The 20,205-nt window shown below is 40.9% G+C and overlaps 1 protein-coding gene across 1 annotated transcript in view; it reads right to left on the bottom strand.

Annotated features, from left to right (window-relative positions):
• LOC109623129 (fringe glycosyltransferase) overlaps window positions 1-20,205 on the bottom strand; it is a 193,130-nt gene that overhangs the window by 154,203 nt on the left and 18,722 nt on the right. Inside the window, exon 2 of the mRNA XM_062854192.1 lies at window positions 12,088-12,444. Coding sequence (XP_062710176.1) covers window positions 12,088-12,444 — 357 coding nt within the window. The remainder of the gene's footprint in view (window positions 1-12,087; window positions 12,445-20,205) is intronic.

Genomic DNA, 20,205 nt, shown 5'->3' with positions numbered 1-20,205 from the left:
CATGGCTTGGCGGTTTCTCTGTTCAATTGGCGACGCGATCGGAAGCCGGAATAGTGACGCATGCGACCCGATTCGATCCCGATGCTGTGGGACAGTTTTGCGGTTAGGCTGCGGTCGGTGTCGAATCACTAGTACATACTATAGATTGGGGATGGGTTGGAAGCAGCAATTCAGCCAATAAAAGTTAGAGCTCGAGGCTGATGGAGTCTATGTGGGGATCTTCTGGAGATTGGGAGGATGAAATAACGGATGATTGGTGACTAGAGGTGGTGGTGAGGCGGACCCCAGAACTGATTAAGAGAACGCATGCGGTCATTTGATCTGGAATGAGTATTCATTCGTTGAAAATGTTGCGGTTAGGCATGTGTGCAGACTCCAGACTCCAGACATCACTTAATTTTATTGTCTACGTTTTTTCCAGTTGAGAAGCAACTAACCGCAAATTCTTCATTTAAGAAAAGTTCAAGAATTTTTTTTAGGGATTTATAGATTATAGCTTATTTAAATTAGTCCAGCAGACAGTTAGTGAGTTCGTTTCATATAACTAGCGGCCAATAAATTTCTCAAAATTTGATTGACTCCTCCACAGAATTCTCTACAGGATACAGAAAAAATCAGGATTTTGAGAGAATCCTCCACAGGATTCTGAGAGAATCCTCCATAGGATTCGAAGAGAATCCTCCACAGGATTCGGAGAGAATCCTCCACAGGATTCGGAGAGAATCCTCCATAGGATTCGAAGAGAATCCTCCACAGGATTCGAAGAGAATCCTCCACAGGATTCGAAGAGAATCCTCCACAGGATTCGAAGAGAATCCTCCACAGGATTCGGAGAGAATCCTCCACAGGATTCGGAGAGAATCCTCCACAGGATTCGGAGAGAATCCTCCACAGGATTCGGAGAGAATCCTCCACAGGATTCGGAGAGAATCCTCCACAGGATTCGGAGAGAATCCTCCACAGGATTCGGAGAGAATCCTCCACAGGATTCGGAGAGAATCCTCCACAGGATTCGGAGAGAATCCTCCACAGGATTCGGAGAGAATCCTCCACAGGATTCGGAGAGAATCCTCCACAGGATTCGGAGAGAATCCTCCACAGGATTCGGAGAGAATCCTCCACAGGATTCGGAGAGAATCCTCCACAGGATTCGGAGAGAATCCTCCACAGGATTCGGAGAGAATCCTCCACAGGATTCGGAGAGAATCCTCCACAGGATTCGGAGAGAATCCTCCACAGGATTCGGAGAGAATCCTCCACAGGATTCGGAGAGAATCCTCCACAGGATTCGGAGAGAATCCTCCACAGGATTCGGAGAGAATCCTCCACAGGATTCGGAGAGAATCCTCCACAGGATTCGGAGAGAATCCTCCACAGGATTCGGAGAGAATCCTCCACAGGATTCGGAGAGAATCCTCCACAGGATTCGGAGAGAATCCTCCACAGGATTCGGAGAGAATCCTCCACAGGATTCGGAGAGAATCCTCCACAGGATTCGAAGAGAATCCTCCACAGGATTCGGAGAGAATCCTCCAGAGGATTCGGAGAGAATTCTCCACAGGATTCGGAGAGAATCCTCCACAGGATTCGGAGAGAATCCTCCACAGGATTCGGAGAGAATCCTCCACAGGATTCTGAGAGAATCCTCCACAGGATTCTGAGAGAATCCTCCACAGGATTCTGAGAGAATCCTCCACAGGATTCTGAGAGAATCCTCCACAGGATTCTGAGAGAATCCTCCACAGGATTCTGAGAGAATCCTCCACAGGATTCTGAGAGAATCCTCCACAGGATTCTGAGAGAATCCTCCACAGGATTCTGAGAGAATCCTCCACAGGATTCTGAGAGAATCCTCCACAGGATTCTGAGAGAATCCTCCACAGGATTCTGAGAGAATCCTCCACAGGATTCTGAGAGAATCCTCCACAGGATTCTGAGAGAATCCTCCACAGGATTCTGAGAGAATCCTCTACAGGATTCTGAGAGAATCCTTCTAAGGATTCTGAGAGAATCCTTCTAAGGATTCTGAGAGAATCCTTCTAAGGATTCTGAGAGAATCCTTCTAAGGATTCTGAGAGAATCCTTCTAAGGATTCTGAGAGAATCCTTCTAAGGATTCTGAGAGAATCCTTCTAAGGATTCTGAGAGAATCCTTCTAAGGATTCTGAGAGAATCCTCTACAGGATTCTGAGAGAATCCTCCACAGGATTCTGAGAGAATCCTCCACAGGATTCCGAGAGAATCCTACACAGGATTCTGAGAGAATCCTCCACAGGATTCTGAGAGAATCCTCCACAGGATTCTGAGAGAATCCTCCACAGGATTCTGAGAGAATCCTCCACAGGATTCTGAGAGAATCCTCCACAGGATTCTGAGAGAATCCTCCACAGGATTCTGAGAGAATCCTCCACAGGATTCTGAGAGAATCCTCCACAGGATTCTGAGAGAATCCTCCACAGGATTCTGAGAGAATCCTCCACAGGATTCTGAGAGAATCCTCCACAGGATTCTGAGAGAATCCTCCACAGGATTCTGAGAGTATCCTCCACAGGATTCTGAGAGAATCCTCCACAGGATTCTGAGAGAATCCTCCACAGGATTCTGAGAGAATCCTCCACAGGATTCTGAGAGAATCCTCCACAGGATTCTGAGAGAATCCTCCACAGGATTCTGAGAGAATCCTCCACAGGATTCTGAGAGAATCCTCCACAGGATTCTGAGAGAATCCTCACCAGGATTCTGAGAGAATCCTCACCAGGATTCTGAGAGAATCCTCCACAGGATTCTGAGAGAATCCTCACCAGGATTCTGAGAGAATCCTCCACAGGATTCTGAGAGAATCCTCCACAGGATTCTGAGAGAATCCTTCTAAGGATTCTGAGAGAATCCTCAGGATTTTGGAAGAATCCTCCTCAGAATTCTGAGAGAATCCTCCTCAGGATTCTGAGAGAATCCTCCTCAGGATTCTGAGAGAATCCTCAGAGATGGATTCCAAACTTAATTTAGAGATGGATTGCAAACGGGATCCAGAGATGGATACCAGACGGAATCCAGAGAGTGCCTGCTATAAGTGCACTTCTAGACGGAATCCAGTGATGGTTTCCAGCCGGAATCCAAAGTTGTATTACAATGAAGTCCAAAAATGGATCCCAAAAGGATGTTTAGTGTTGTTGTAAGGGCGTTAGAGTTACCTGAGTTATAGATTATCAACCCAAATTAATATGAAGGCTATTCCGTATTCCACATAAAATTATAGCAGATATATGTGTCCCATTAAATTTTGCTGACCAAATACATATTTCTCTTAGAAGACTATTTCATGCATATTAATTTCCCACATAATCTTACCAAAATCGTTCAAAATCCCTCCTAATTCGCCATTTTATTACGCAAAAATTTGCCGTGACGACAAGGGGAATGGAACCCCTACCGACTGTGTGCGTTCCATATCTATTGCTCTATCGTGGCTACCGGTTTCCTTTCAAGTTGTCACCAGCTGCCGCCACCGTCGACGGTGACGGTTCCGCTTAATTATCCGAAAAAAAAATCTATCCGCTTTATTAATATTCAAAATCAAAGTGGGGCAAGCGTTGTTGGTCACCGTCGTCATCAAAACCTAATTGAATAAAAGATGAGCTTTCGTGGTTCGGTAATCTCAGACCGCATTTATTTTCTAGGGGTTTCGATTCCAAAATAGACCCAAAACTCTCAAAAAGAGGTCGCAAATGGGACAGATTTTAGGATTTTTCATTCGATACCCGTGCAGTAATTAATCGATTTCGCGATTTGAATCGGCCCATTTGGGTCTGAACATTTGTCGTAAGAGAATACTTGGCTTGTGTGCGGATTTGCTGTGACTGGATTAGGCTACTAGTTTTGAGAGATTGTTTCCTGTTGGCGATTTGTGCATCCCCAATAGAAGTTCTCAGCGGAAATATTATACCTGATATAGTTACTTCCTGCTGCAGCAACATGTTTCTTTCATTTTTTGGAATAACACAACTCATGGTTATGGTGTATAAAACACATAGGAAGTTAAAAGTTATCTATAAATAATTTCTTGAACAAAACCATACCCTATATTGTTTCTTAATGGTTTTTGCTATATTAATATTGAATTGAATCATAACAATAGAAAAATCGGTACAACTGATAAATTTCAAGCACAAACCATATGCATTATTGTTACCTATGATAGGCTAATGTAAAGTATGGAATATTGCTTATATTGACTGTATAACAACCATAAAATGTATTGTTCATGATAGCGATCTATATTGCTACGGTTATTACTCTTTTAGAGATGAAACGCTCTAAGCTCGTTCGGACTCGCACTGCCACACGAAGTTTACCAAGAGGAAGGGGATTCTAATGAGCGAATTGCGGCATAAAAAGTAAACGAAACAACTACCCAAACTAGATTTGTACATTCGGATCTAGCATTGCTGCTCCGTCAGCAAGTAAGCACAGCATCCACCGTCCACCGAGATTAGGTTTGGTGGTGGCAATTTTCGGCCGGCCAATTAGAAGAGAGCATCGCAGGCAGCCGCGAGTTTGCTGCGTTCTCCTTCACTCACATTCAAACCGGCCGGCGAGGGGATTACTTGAATCTCCGCCCACTGTCTGCAGACTCTGGCTACTAGATGTGCGTTCTCATAGATTTTACGGTTCAACACCATAGAGAAAAAAAACCTTCGTGCTGCCCTCTATCATTAATCCGGGTGATGATTCAATTTCGATTCCGAACCATTCGTTGTGTCCGTCATCCGTGCTGCTTATTTCGATCTGGTTGCGCACGGATTTTGACCAACAAACCTTCGCCATAACACTGCCACTGACTGTGTGTGCCCATGGCACAAAGGGGACTTATTAATTTTGACAGACCTTCTTGCTTCTTGCTCTCGCTCTTGCTGCACACCTATAATTTGCCTCATTACCTTCGCTGAATGAACTTGGCGGGCAGACGCGCACGGTTGGGCAATGGGCAATGGGCATATTCAAACAGGACGGCCTTAACCTGTAGCCAAATAAAAGCGAAAAAAAAACGGGGATTGAAACTAGGGTGGATGGAGAAGAAGCAAAAGTGGCAGAAATATTGGACTTGATGCCCAAATGCGGGCACCGGCGACGCGCTGAATAAAGGACTCCCGAAAGAGGTAATTATTTTTTTCTTGAGCTGGTGGTACACTTCATTGCGCTTCGTTTCCGCGTGGTCACCGAAAGTGAAGGCTGCGGTGGACTTGTCCTCCGCTGGATTTTTCACGGCGTGAAAAATAGCAAATGAATTTGACAGATTTTATACTGGCAATTTTTTTCAGTGTAAACATCGAACATAAGAAAAATGTCGATGAAGAATTGTTTCTGAATTCATGATCAGTTCTCGGTTGAAGTTTTATTTCTGCACAAAAAAGAAAAAAGAAATAGCCAATAGATTTCACATGACTTTGTTTTTCAGTGTAACCATGAAACATTTCAAACGTCGATAAAGAACTGCCGGTGTGTCGCTCAATGATTCAATCATTGTTTTTAGAATATCAATGCTCAAAACATAAAAAAAGATTTTGTAAAATCTGTAAGGTTTAACACCTGTATGGTTTATTTTTTTCAGTGTCACCGCGAAACGTCAACATATCGGTAAAGTAGGATGGAATCAGCCTCCATTTGGACAGCGCTTGACACGATATGAAAATTTGGGGTTTCGATTGGTGACGACTACATTCTTTCGATTTTACACCATCGTCATTTGTTCAGTGTAACTACTAAACGTCAAAAGGTCGGTAAAGTAGTGTAGAATCAGTTTCCATTTTGCCTGCATTTAACTCGACACTGAAATTTCAAGTTTCTGTTGATGTTTATTGATTTATTTCGATCTATTTTCGTCTTTTTCATCAGTATATCGATCAAACGTCAAAACTGTCGATAAGGTAGCGTCATTCGTTGATTACCGAATCTAGTGCAAATCATTCGAATTTCTTCCTACTGTTTTCCCCAAGTGTAAGCAGCGCATCCCTCGAGTGTGTTTTGCATTGCATCCATTCCCGAAACGACATTCTTCGCCCGTGCGTTGTTAAACGAAAGCAAAAATGCAATTTACAAGCCCTCACAACGAGGCGCGGTACGACTTCTGCTGGCTGGCTGACTTGGTTGGTTAGTTGGATCTTTTATTTTATCCCCGCAGGGCGTCCGAACTGGTTCTGATTACAGAGACGGTCAGCTCAGTTCAGCTCAGCTCAGCGCCGGAACGGAACGGAAGAGCTACCGCGCCTACACTTCAATTTGCACCGGCGAGATGAGTTTTGTTTTTTTTTTTCTGCCAAAGCTGGAACGATTACTAATCTGAATGAAGGTGATTTAGAGTGGATTGGATTTTAAAAGACTTTAATAACAAAACATTTGAATAACTGCAAAGCCTTAGTTGTGGAATGTTCATTTAATTGCATTTGGTTTCATCTGTTGAATCATCTGGAATCCATCCTTTGGTTTCCGCCTTTGGAATCCACTTTTGGGTTTTGTTTGAATCCATCTCTAGATTCCGTTGGGATCCACCTCTGGATTCCGTCTGGAATACATCTCTGGATTCCGTCTGGAATCCATCTCTGGATTCTGTCTGGAATCCATCTCTGGATTCTGTCTGGAATCCATCTCTGGATTCCGTCTGGAATCCATCTCTGTATTCCGTCTGGAATCCATCTCTGTATTCCGTCTGGAATCCATCTCTGAATTCCGTCTGGAATCCATCTCTGTATTCCATCTGGAATCCATCTCTGAATTCCGTCTGGAACCCATCTCTGGATTCCGTCTGGAATCCATCTCTGAATTCCGTCTGGGATCCATCTCTGGATTCCGTCTGGGATCCATCTCTGGATTGCGTCTGGAATCCATCTCTGGATTCCGTCTGGAATCCATTTCTGAATTCCGTCTGGGATCCATCTCTGGATTCCGTCTGGGATCCATCTCTGGATTGCGTCTGGAATCCATCTCTGAATTCCGTCTGGGATCCATCTCTGGATTCCGTCTGGAATCCATCCCTGGATTCCGTCTGGAATCCATCCCTGGATTCCGTCTGGAATCCATCCCTGGATTCCGTCTGGAATCCATCCCTGGATTCCGTCTGGAATCCATCTCTGAATTCCGTCGGGAATCCATGTCTGGATTCCGTCTGGAATCCGTCTCCAGATTCCGTCTGGAATGCATCTCTGGATTCCGTCTAGAACCCATTTCTGGATTCCGTCTGGAATCCATCTCTGGATTCCGTCTGGAATCCATCTCTGGATTCCGTCTGGAATCCATCTCTGGATTCCGTCTGGAATCCATCTCTGGATTCCGTCTGGAATCCATCTCTGGATTCCGTCTGGAATCCATCTCTGGATTCCGTCTGGAATCCATCTCTGGATTCCGTCTGGAATCCATCTCTGGATTCCGTCTGGAATCCATCTCTGGATTCCGTCTGGAATCCATCTCTGGATTCCGTCTGGAATCCATCTCTGGATTCCGTCTGGAATCCATCTCTGGATTCCGTCTGGAATCCATCTCTGGATTCCGTCTGGAATCCATCTCTGGATTCCGTCTGGAATCCATCTCTGGATTCCGTCTGGAATCCATCTCTGGATTCCGTCTGGAATCCATCTCTGGATTCCGTCTGGAATCCATCTCTGGATTCCGTCTGGAATCCATCTCTGGATTCCGTCTGGAATCCATCTCTGGATTCCGTCTGGAATCCATCTCTGGATTCCGTCTGGAATCCATCTCTGGATTCCGTCTGGAATCCATCTCTGGATTCCGTCTGGAATCCATCTCTGGATTCCGTCTGGAATCCATCTCTGGATTCCGTCTGGAATCCATCTCTGGATTCTGTCTGGAATCCATCTCTGGATTCCGTCTGGAATCCATCTCTGGATTCCGTCTGGAATCCATCTCTGGATGCCGCCTGGAATCCATCTCTGTATTCCGTCTGGAATCCATCTCTGGATTCCGTCTTGAATCCATATCTGAATTTCGTCTGGAATCCATCTCTGAATTCCGTCTGAAATCCATCTCTGGATTCCGTCTGGAATCCATCTCTCAGAATCCTGTGGAGGATTCTCTCGGAATCTTGACGAGGATTCTCTCGGAATCCTGACGAGGATTGTTTCGGAATCCTGACGAGGATTCTCTCGGAATCCTGACGAGGATTCTCTCGGAACCCTGACGAGGATTCTCTCGGAATCCTGACGAGAATTCTCTCGGAATCCTGACGAGGATTCTCTCGGAACCCTGACGAGGATTCTCTCGGAACCCTGACGAGGATTCTCTCGGAATCCTGACGATGATTCTCTCGGAATCCTGACGAGGATTCTCTCGGAATCCTGACGAGGATTCTCTCGGAATCCTGACGAGGATTCTCTCGGAATCCTGACGAGGATTCTCTCAGAATCCTTACGAGAATTCTCTCGGAATCCTGACGAGGATTCTCTCGGAACCCTGACGAGGATTCTCTCGGAACCCTGACGAGGATTCTCTCGGAACCCTGACGAGGATTCTCTCGGAACCCTGACGAGGATTCTCTCGGAATCCTGACGAGGATTCTCTCGGAATCCTGACGAGGATTCTCTCGGAACCCTGACGAGGATTCTCTCGGAATCCTGACGAGGATTCTCTCAGAATCCTGACGAGGATTCTCTCAGAATCCTGACGAGGATTCTCTCAGAATCCCGACGAGAATTCTCTCAGAATCCTGAGGAGGATTCTTTCAGAATCCTGAGGAAGATTCTTTCGGAAACCTGAGGAGGATTCTTTTTTCCTCAGAATCCTGAGGACTCTTTTTTCCTCAGAATCCTGAGGAGGATTCTTTCAAAATTCAGAGGAGGATTCTTTCAAAATCCTGAGCAGGATTCTGTGAGATTCCTGAGGAGGATTCTCTCAGTACCGGGGGAGAATTCTTTCAGAATCCTGAGAAGGATCCTTTCCGAATCCTGAGGAGGATTCTTTCAGTATCCTGAGGAGGATTCTTTCAGAATCCTGAGGAAGATTCTTTCGGAAACCTGAGGAGGATTCTTTCAGAATCCTGAGCAGGATTCTGTCAGATTCCTGAGGGGGATTCTCTCAGTATCGGGGGAGAATTCTTTCAGAATCCTGAGGAGGTTTCTTTCAGAATCCTGAGGAAGATTCTTTTGGAAACCTGAGGAGGATTCTTTCAGAATCCTGAGGAGGATTCTTTCAGAATTCTGAGAAGGATTCTCTTAAAATCCTGTGAAGGATTCTTTCGAAATCCTGTGAAGGATTCTCTCAGAATAATTTGAAGCATTCTTTCAGAATTCTGTGGAGGATTCGCTCAGAATCCTTTGGTGGATTCTCTCAGAATCCTTTGGAGGATTCGCTCAGAATCCTTTGGTGGATTCTCACAGAATCCTTTGGTAGATTCTCACAGAATCCTTTGGTGGATTCTCTCAGAATCCTTTGGAGGATTCTATCAGAATCCTGACGAGGATGCTCTCAGAATCCTGACGAGGATTCTCGCAGAATCCTGACGAGGATTCTCGCAGAATCCTGACGAGGATTCTCGCAGAATCCTGTGGAGGATTCTCTCAGAATCCTGTGGAGGATTCTCTCAGAATCCAGAGGAGGATTTTCTCAGAATCCTGAGGAGGATTCTCTCAGAATCTTTTGGAGAACTCTCTTAATATCCTGAGGATGATGCTTCCACATTTCTGTAGAGGAGTCTCTCCAAACCAAACTATCTCTGGATTCCGCCTGAAATCTATCTTTGAATTTCGTAGGGAATATATCTCTGGAATACATCTCTGAATTTCGTTTGTAATCCACCACCTTGATTCTATTTCGAACTTATTTGAATTCTTTTCTGCATTATTATCTAGACTGTGTTGGGAATCTGTCGCTGATTTTTCTAACGATAACTCTCCTTTTACCATAAGTTTTATGGTTGTTATACGAGTATGTCAATATTTTCGAACAAAAATCGAATAAAACTCCTTTTTTAAGATGAACCTTGAAGCTCTTTCTTGAATTGTCTTTCTTCATAAAATAATGATCAGTAAATTCAATGTATAAGATTATTCAATTGAAGGTTTGTAACGTTTGCTATTGAAAATCACATTTGAAGTAAATAGTACGCTGCCGTAAAATTTCTCTGTCGAACGATCTCGATTCCCTCCGAACTGGTTATGGAAAGTAAGTACTCTGAATCTCGTTTTCGCTGTTTTTGTTTTATTTCCCTCCTGCTGCAACTCAGCGCACCCAAACGGAGCAATTTAGAATTCGAAGCGCTATTTATTCATACTGGCTGCCTACAATTGCATATTGATGATTACAAGATCTCCTCCAGCATCCGTGCAGCGAACAACGTCGTAACCCGGCAGCACAAGCCTACTACTGCACTGCTGTGCGGCGATGGATGCGATAAAATGTCTCAATGTGCAGTCTACAATATGCATCAGCCTACTTCTGCTAGGGCTTTGCATATGAGATATAGGTGCGCATAGAGCGCCATGCATGCATGATCGATGATGGATCACAGTAGTTCGTATGGTGACTGAATGGTGGGAGGATAGCGACGAGGTACGGTTTTATCGATTGTGGTTACTACCTATGGTAAACATATGCAGATTCGAAAACGAGAGCTTGTCCGATTGTTCGGATTCCAGTGGTGACAGCGGAATAGTGTTTACATACCACCACCGCACAAAGACCGACCTTAAATGTGGAACTGTAGACTGACGGACTGACTGAATTGGGATGATTGTTACCTGAATGGGGAACTATGATTGAATGGTGACCACCACCGGTCAGATGAAGGCTGGTAAAATGATAACTTTATTGTTCTAGAATTGATTCGAATGCGAATGAGGAAGAGAAAAGTGAAGAGTAATTCAAAATGCACTTGTCGAAAAATGGATCATAACCTGAATGGTAATCCAGAGGTAACGTCAGAACCATCAACGGGTTGATTGATCCATCATCGACCTGTCAAACAACAAAGGGTGACGGCAAATCGGAAATCGGGAGCAGCAAAAACTGCTTGCAACCTGCATTTTAATTGCATCGGGATGAAGTTGCACAATTCGACGGGCGTTCACGGAGCAACAAAGTAACATTTTCCCGGCTTTTTTTTGCATGAAGTGGTCTAATTGAAATGTCATCATCGCGCGGCTAGAAGCCAGGTTGTGCGACGAGTTGAAAGATCAATCATTTCAAGAAAGCAGTAGGAACTGTAAATAGGAGGGGAGAAAAAAAAACGAGGGCAACACTAGGCTGGGTTATAATTAAATACTCTTTTGCGCTTTGTGCCTTCTTCAAGTGTTGTTCAGGAAATTCAAGAAGTAGGCATGTAAGGAAAAAAAATCATCGCAATTATGTCCTTTCGTTGCGAGGTGGCAAAATGGTTGAAGAGGAGAAGGTCGGACCGATGGTGAAGGAGCGGAGTGAAATTAATCCCATTCGTTCATGTGCACGAGTTGGTAATTATAATGTGGAAGGAGACAAAAGGTAATGGCAGAGCTTAAAAGAAACGAGTGTTTTAAAATAGGGGTAGGTCTTGCTGTGAAGGTCAAGAGCATGATTATGTGAAACGCTATAAGACATAAACAGTCTACTGCTTCACCCCGAGATTTGCATGAAGAATTTAAGATGAGATGTATGGTTGTTGTATAGTTATTCAATACTTATTTGCATGTACTGTTTGTGCTTGTGATTGTACATTAACGATTCATCGTATGGTAAATAGCAATAATTTAAATTGTTATTCTACAGGTTTTTGTACGATAGCTAATGCAAAAATACCATGCATCGTATTTTGATTGACCTTCATTTTATTACTGTGCTGATTAAATAAAAACTTGAGTTATTATCAGAGAATATAAAGTATTATAACTCATATTGTTTTGATATGTTTCTCCGAAAAAATCAACTGTTTTTGTAATCTTCCAAGCAAAACTAGTTCAACCAATGACTCGTTTACTCACTAAAACCACAATGTAGCATAAACCGACAACAAATACCCGCAAAAACTTTCCAATCTTTTCCGCCCTCCCGCATACTATTCAGAAACGTTACGCTCAACGGTGCGTAACCATAGACCCCCACCCGCTCTTACCTGTTCCTTCGCCAGCTGGTACCACGTCTTGGTGATCATCTCCAGCCGCGTGTCGTGGTAACCCTTGGTCGTCTTGACGCTGATCAGCAGATCGTCGAGCTCGGTCGTCGGCGGCTTCGGCGTCCCCGTGACCGACTGCTGCCCATTCGGGTAGCCCGAATCGTAGTAGTCCGACCGGGTCGGTTTGCTATTCCTATTAAATCTATTGGCGCCAATTTTGGCCACTCGGGCGCTACCATTCGGGGTATCATCCTCACTAGCACCACCACTAAGAACATCACTATTAACTACACCGTTATCCCGTTTTGATATCACATTTTCTGTAGCCGCCGGATCCAGCGAGTTGTATTGCAGTTCCTGTAATGGAGAGAAAAGAAAAAAGAGCAAATCTATCAGAGGCTCGGTAATCGAATTTACGAACGCGCGGCAGGAAGCCGCCGACCAGGGGAATGACACAAAACATGGAACGGAACATGGCCTGGTGGCCATGGTATGATAACAGGCGTGATATTGAGAATAGCGGGTCGGATTTGGATTCGGAAACGAGAAACCACGACGAAACAAAACACAGCAGGTGCACTCGACTGTCACGATCTGTGCCGTGCTGATGGTAATGCTGCCGACCACCATTTGTATTGTTGTTTTGAGGTTAAGCGAACGATCGCAGTAGGTGGCGGATGGCTGGAAGCGATGAGGACGAGAGTGATCGTGAGGGGGGAGGATCGTGGCTAAAAATTGGATTGCTTGAGTATTAAAATAGTAATGTGAACGAAAACTTCGACAGGAACAAGAGTAAATGTCTGGTTTCGATACTTGGCGAAGTCAAAGGTTAAAGTTGTACTATTTGATTTATAATATTTGAACAGTCGAAAACGTTTTCATCGACGATTCAACATGAATGCTGAAGAAAATAGGGGGATTCACTTAACAGGGTAAACTGATTAAACTGATTAAACGTTGTGATCACCAAGGCAATCTTTGATTATTTCGTTCGCAAAATCATGAAACATTTCAAATCAGCAGAAAATCATGGCTTACGCAGCAATTTAATCTGTTTAGTGAGTACCCCTAATGTATCGGCGTTTTTTTAACAGAATCTAGTGATGAAATGATGAAATGATTTCCTAATATTAATGATATTTTCAATCGATTCCCTGCCAAATCTTTAGAAAACACCATTTTGTAAGATAAAAACTATAACATAAATAGTGAGTCAACGATGGTTAATGTACTAAATAGGATAAAGTTACTGCTCGTGAAATATTTCAATAGTACATAATTAAATCTCCACGGTAGTAATGCAGTAAAAATCAGATCAATTTTCGGTAATTCAACAACAAGTTTAATATTCGGTAATTCTTGCGAAAACTTTCCTATGCATTCTTTTCGATATTTCCTAAACAATTCTTATAATAATTCTTTAGAGAAATTCGTCATGAATTTCTCCGTCAAATCCTTTAAGCATCCTTCGTCTATTTTCTTTAAATACTCATCCTGCTCATTCATTTTAAGTTCCATCGGCAATTCCTTCAGAAATCGTTCGATAATTCTTTTAGGCATACTACCTCGAATTTCTTCAATGTCTTCAGGATATTATCCGGAAATTTCTAAAAGAATTGTTCTAGAAATTCTTTTCAAAATTCATTAAGCGGTTAATTTGAGGTTTCCTTAAGAATTTCTGTCATGAATTTCTCCATCAGAAATACCTTTGACATCTTGTTACGGAATTTTTCTGACAATTTAATTACATTTTTTAGAAACTTCTTTAGAAATTCCTCTTGCAATTGTGTTACGAATTCATTCGGTAATGACTTCAGAAAATCCGATGCTTATTTATTTAACTACCCTTCCGGCTCAATATTTAAGAATATCTCATGGACTACCTTGAGGCAATCCCTGTTTTTTTTAGAACTTTCTTTGGCAATTTCTTAAGTATTTAGTATAGAAATTTCTCAAGGCACTCATACGACAACTTCTTCAAGGATTTCCTCTGGAAGCTTCTTTCGGAATTGTTTTGTTGGCAATTCGCTTAGACAAGAAATTTCAGAAATTTCTTTGCAATATACACTAAAACTCCTCTGGAATTTCCTTTGGGAATTTATCCAGCAATTTGTGTAGGATTTCATCCGCCAATTCCTTTGAAATATATTTTAAAAACCGTCTGGTAGTTTTTTTTTTAGAAATTCCTTCAGTTTCTCTTACGAAAATCTCTTCAGAAAATTTTCAGGCAATACTTCGGAAATTGTTTTGGTTGATCTTTCAGAAATGCCTGTAGGCTTGTATGTAGGAATGTCTGCAGCATCGTTTTATTTTGAAAATTTTCTGGATTTTTGTAAGTAATACATTTGGGAATTTTTCAGGTCATTTCATTAGAAAAACTTATAACAGTTCCTTGACGAACTCCACTGACAGTTCTTTTTGAAGTATTCCCGGGAATTTCTTGTAGAACATTCGTTGGAAATCTCCTCAACAACTTTTCCGAAATGTTCTCCAGCCTGAAGGCAATAACTTGAAAACTTTTTTCAGCTTTTCCTCTTAAAATTTCTTTAGAAGATCACCTGTAATTTCTACTGAGAATTCTTCGGGCGAATAATTTAGTAACTTCTGTAGCAATGAAATTCTTAGCAAAGAATTTACAAAAGGAGATTTTGAGAAATTTTTGGAGGGGTTTATTAAGAAATTTCCCTGAGGAATTTATTAATCAATTGTTCGAGAGATTCTTAAAAAAATCGCCGGAGAAATTATATAAAAAAATTCGGCGGAATTCTTCAAAAAGTTGTTGTTCGAGAGGTTCTTAAATAAATCGCCGGAGAAATTATATAAAAAAAATTCGGCGGAATTCTTTAAAAAGTTGACTGAAAAATTGCTGAAGGAAATTACAGAGTATTTCTTTAGGAGCGTTCCCAAATTCAGGGAGAATTCCACAGAAAATTTCTAGCGCAATTCCACTTCCAGAGGAAAGAATTTGTAGGAATGTGAGTTGTGTCGAAGAAATTTAAAAATGAATTGCCGAAGGGAATTCAAAGGAAACTGTATTGGAAATAATTCATAGAGAAATAATGGGAGTGAATCCTGAAATATTTTTAGGAAATTTCTAAATTCTTAAATTTGGAGATTTTTCAAATAAATGTGCCGCATTGACCTCTTAAAAAAGGAATCCTGAAAAATAAGTTCAAAAAATGCCGGAAAAATAATAAAAAAAATGTCGGAGAAACTTTCCGGATGAATACCAAAGGAAACTGTTGTAGGTATTTTCGAAATCGTTACCCTAAAAATTTCTGAATGAACCGTCGTAGTATTTTCTTCCAAACTGCCAGATGAATTCCTCAAGAAATTTTCAAAGGAATTCTCGAAGAAAATCCTGAAAAAAAACCCCGGTCCAAAAGAAATCGCATGAGAAATTCCTGACAGAATCTTCGGAAGAATTCCTAAAAGGATTGTCGGTATGATTTCTTTATAAAAGATTCTAGAAGAATTTCAGAACAAATTGCTGAATCAATTGTAGGAGGAATTTCAAAAGGAATTGCCTAAGGAATTCCGAGAAAATTGCATGACGGATTCCATAAGGCAATTGGTGGAATTTCTGAGGGAATTTTCGAAGGAATTCTTGAAAAAAATTTCGAAGAAAATCCAAAAGAAAATTTCATCAAATTGATTGATTGATTTGTCTTTATTAAAGAGACTTCCAGCCCTTGGCTGGTTCGTCTCTCCACTTTTCATCAAAATTCTTTAAAAAATGCAGAGAATTTTCCAAAAAATAATCATGAAAAAACAAAACCAGAGGGATTCCATGAGCAGTTGCTGTTAGAATTTAAAGGAGATTTTTTGGAAAATAAGCCCAGCAGTCGAGAAAATAAATTTCAAAAAAAAAACTTTTAAGGAAGAAATTCTGAAAATTATTCACAAAAAAAGTCGGAAGAATTTTTAAACTATTTTTCGGATTGAATTCTAAAGAAATTGGCAAACTGGTTTGAAAAGCTTTTGAAGTAGTTACAAATAAAAAGCAATTGCTAGAGAAACTCCTGAAAGAATCTCCGAAAGAATTCCAAAGGATTGCCGGTGTGATTTCTTAAACAAGATTGCCAGACGAATTTCAGCACAAATTGATTATGCAATTTCTGAAGGGAGGGATTTCCGAATGAATTTCTAAGGAAATTACCTTAGGAATTCTACAAGTAAATTACAGTGGAATACTCATGGGAATTTTCGAAGGAATTCCTAAAATAATTGCCAGGGAATTCTTAAATAAATCGTCGGAGAAGTTTTTAAAGAAATTGCCAGAGAAATCCCACAAGGAAAAAAATCTGAAAAAAATGGCATGGGAATAATAAAATATGTCGAGGATTTTACTGAAAAATGGTAGGAGAAATCTTTGAATGAATTTCCGGATGAACTTCTAAAAAAATATTTAAGTAATGCAATAAAACAAGTTTCGTAAGAGTTCCTGAAATAGTAGCCTGATAAGTTCTTGAAGAAACCTTCGTTGTAGGTTTTTATTAAGATTTTTTCAAATTTTTCAAGAATAGAAATTCCTGGGAAAAATTCGTGGAAGAATGAATAACTTTTTAAAAGACTTTCGGTATGTTTCCAAAAAAAAAAGGACTGAGGGATTTCAGAACAAATTGTTTAAGGAATTCCAAAAGGCAATTGCTGTGGAATTCGAGATATTTTTTTGAAGTAACTGTTGTAGAGAATTGTCGATAGAGTTTTTAAAGATTTTTTGGAAAAAAAATAAACTGTCAGAGAGCTTTCTGAAAGAGCTGCTGAAAAAGCCCTGAAAAACATTGCTGGAAATCCTAAAAATTTATCGGTGAAATTCGTGAAGAAATTTCCAAAGGACTATCCATAGGAATTCTTTATGATTTTTCTAAATTTTCTAATGATTGCCTCCAATAATTCCTTTGGGATAAAGTTTTTCAAAACTTTGCCAAGAAATCCATTCAGTCACAGATTCTTCAGGAATATTTTGACCTTTCGTTTGGGAACTCTTCAACAGTTCTTTAAGGAACACCTCCAGTTTCTATTGGAACTTCTTCGGCAATTACTTGAGAAATTCCCCTGGCAATGCCATGAGCAACTCATCCGATCTTTCGTTCGGGAAATCTTTTGGAAAACCTTAAAAAACTGGAAAGTTCTTGAGTAATTCCGCTGGCGGTTTCTTGAACAATTACATCTAAATTTCGCTAAATGATTCCTCGACAGAGTTTTGCAAGTAATGCCCTTCTGATATTTCTTTAGCAATTCATCCTTTAGTTTATTTCAAAAATTTTCCGTAAATTTTTTTTAAGAAATCATTGCCATTTTTTAACCTTTCTTTGGCAACTTAATAACGCATTTCTCCGGCAGCCTTTTTCAATTCTTTGAATGATATTTTTTAGCTATGACTTATTTTTCATGCCCCAGCAGTTTTTGATTCTTCTCCGGCATTTTTTTCCGGAAATTCCTTCATCAAACTATTTGAAAATATTTGCCGGCAGCCTTTTATTTAATTTTTATTTTTATTATTGAGATTTTTTGCATTGATTTATTCTTTATGCCCCAATAGTTTCTTTAAGTCTTATCCAGTATTTTCGCAGGGGGTTTTTTTCCGACAGAATCTTCTGCGATTCATCAGGTAATTCTTTAATAAGCTCCTCTGAGAGTTTCCTCATTTTTTGTCAGAAATTGTGCCGGAAATTTCTAGAAATTCCTCAGGAAGTTTTTCATAATTTCTTGCTGCAATTTTTTTGAGAAATTCCTCCGTCAATTCTTCCAACAATTCCTCTGGAAATTCCTCAGGCAACTTTTTTAGAAACTTCCATTGCCTATCTACTGAGCAATTTATTTGGTAGTTCGTTCATCAAAATATATGGAAGTATGTCCGCCAATTGTTTTAAGAATTTCTCCGGAAATTTCCTCAAGAAATACCTAGAAAATTTGTCGCATGATTTACTCTGGCGATTTCTAGAATTGTTTCGATATTTCTATTTGGATAATCTTGGTATTCTTTAAAAAATAATTAAAAAAAAATTCTGAGTTTCCTTCGACATTACGGAATTTTTATTTATTCTTTAACGAGATTATCATAAGTTGCATGAATCATTTCTTCAGAAATTCGCTTAAAAACTCCTCCGGAATTGATTGCGGGAATCATTCAGGCAGTTTTTTTTTTACAAATAATATTATCGGTAGAATCACCCGTATCATACCTAAAATTGGATAGCATTATTTGTAATCAGTTTACTTGAAAATTCTAAGAAAAATACTGTTTTGAAGGATAAAAAACCATAATATTAACAGTTAGTTAATATTTACCTCATCTTTCATAATAGCAAAACAGTTATAATAGAAAACAAAATAGAACAACAATCCCAAATGTTCTGCTTGTTCTATGAATGATTTGAAATACATTTCTCAACATTGCCCACAATTATTTTGACAAGTTTTTCTCTTCAAATTGAAATTATAAACAGAAACGTTTATTCAACAGCCATTCACTTAGAACCAGGCCAACGATTTATTACGTCAAGTATCCTTTTCCGAAACTCCTCTGCCGGCAGCTGTACCATCATTTTCTTACAATTTAATTACCATCATCTTTCGTAACACAGCAAAAGACACATTTACGACGAAGGGACAGAAAAAGTTACTCCAGCCAGGACATTTATTCCTTTCCATTTAACTTTGCTCTCGTTTTTTTTCTTCAATTTTTTGTGCAAGGCACTTCTCTTAATGAGTGCAGCAGTCCGCTGTACAAGTGAACAACGACGACGAAAAGTCCAACTGTTGGACGGACAACAACAGTAAGTTTGCGTCGCTGTCGACGAAGACGACGGCTGAGCACACTGACTGACTGTACTAACTGTTAAAGTAATTAACTTCATTTCCTGCTGCACACTTGTCGCCTTCCTGGACCTGGTCGGGTATTGAATTTTGTTGAGAGTTTTTTTGCAAGTGTTTGAGTCTTTGAAATAAACTGAAAGTTTAATTTTGTGCCGTTTTTCTGGAGAACTATTTGATCACCATTAGGGTAATAGTTGCAGCACGGTACGTGTGTTATTATCAGTAAGTTGATATATATACCTTTGACCCATAATGACGGGACACTCTTTAACAGTTTAAGTTTAATTTATTGCTGACATGTGCAGGATGATTCACACAATGGTAGTTAAATGGTTTTTCTACCAAATGATTATACAACTCTTAAAATTTATCAGAAATTTACAAACGTTTTTAAACGCCTTATAAACGTTTGAATGTAAAAGATACTGAATAAACTGTTGCATTACCATTCTATAAATCATATTTCTATGGTACTTGTATGGTTTTCATCGATAAACGCATCCTTTCTCTGGAATTTCTTCACTTTTGATCAACAGACGCCCGTAAATCGAAAGTGCCAACACCATTCAGATTGATGACCATCATTCTTCGTACCGAACGAGCCCAAAGCGGTTACTGGATCCACGTTCACCAGGATCCACCTTTCTCCCGCTATAGTAATTGCCCTTTCCTTCGGTAGTAACCTCCCGGAACCATCCCATATTGTGTATCGTATAGATCCATCGAAGGCGAAAAAGTCGTGCCCAGACGAAAACAACCCACTGACGAGGCCTCATTCACTCCGCCATCCACGAACGATGCGTATTTTCGAAGATCCCCGTCGAATGGGAAGAACCGGCCAACAAACCGAAGACAGGTGCTCGGAATAAATTTTGTGCGAGCCAGTATCATCACGAACGACGTCGATGACGACGATGATGAAGTCCCGCGCGATCCTCGCACGATCATCACCCCTGGCCATCTACCCTTCGCTTCCCTCGACCCCTACTGAGGAAGGGACAAGTTTCCGAACTTAATCAATTCGAAACCCCTTGGTCAGTTGCTCGAAATCGTAAGCGAAGCTGATAAAGGCACAGATCAAAAGACGCGGAGAGACGGAGACGGCGATGGACGCGAAAAGTCGGGGCTGATGAGGGTACCACCTCTTGCTGGTCGGATCTCGCCCGTTGCTGACTCTCAGCGCAGCCTTATGAGTCTAGTACATGAGGTGAGATGGCGCAGAGGAGATGTGCTATGCGTGCTGTTCCGGGCGGGTTCGATCGATACAACAGTGTAGCAGCAACGGCAAAAATTGAA

Source organism: Aedes albopictus, chromosome 2, assembly GCF_035046485.1.
Source record: "Aedes albopictus strain Foshan chromosome 2, AalbF5, whole genome shotgun sequence".
In the NCBI taxonomy this organism is placed as follows: domain Eukaryota; kingdom Metazoa; phylum Arthropoda; class Insecta; order Diptera; family Culicidae; genus Aedes; species Aedes albopictus.
Note: the sequence above shows the minus strand (reverse complement) of the source record. Positions and strands in the feature narration are given on the sequence as shown.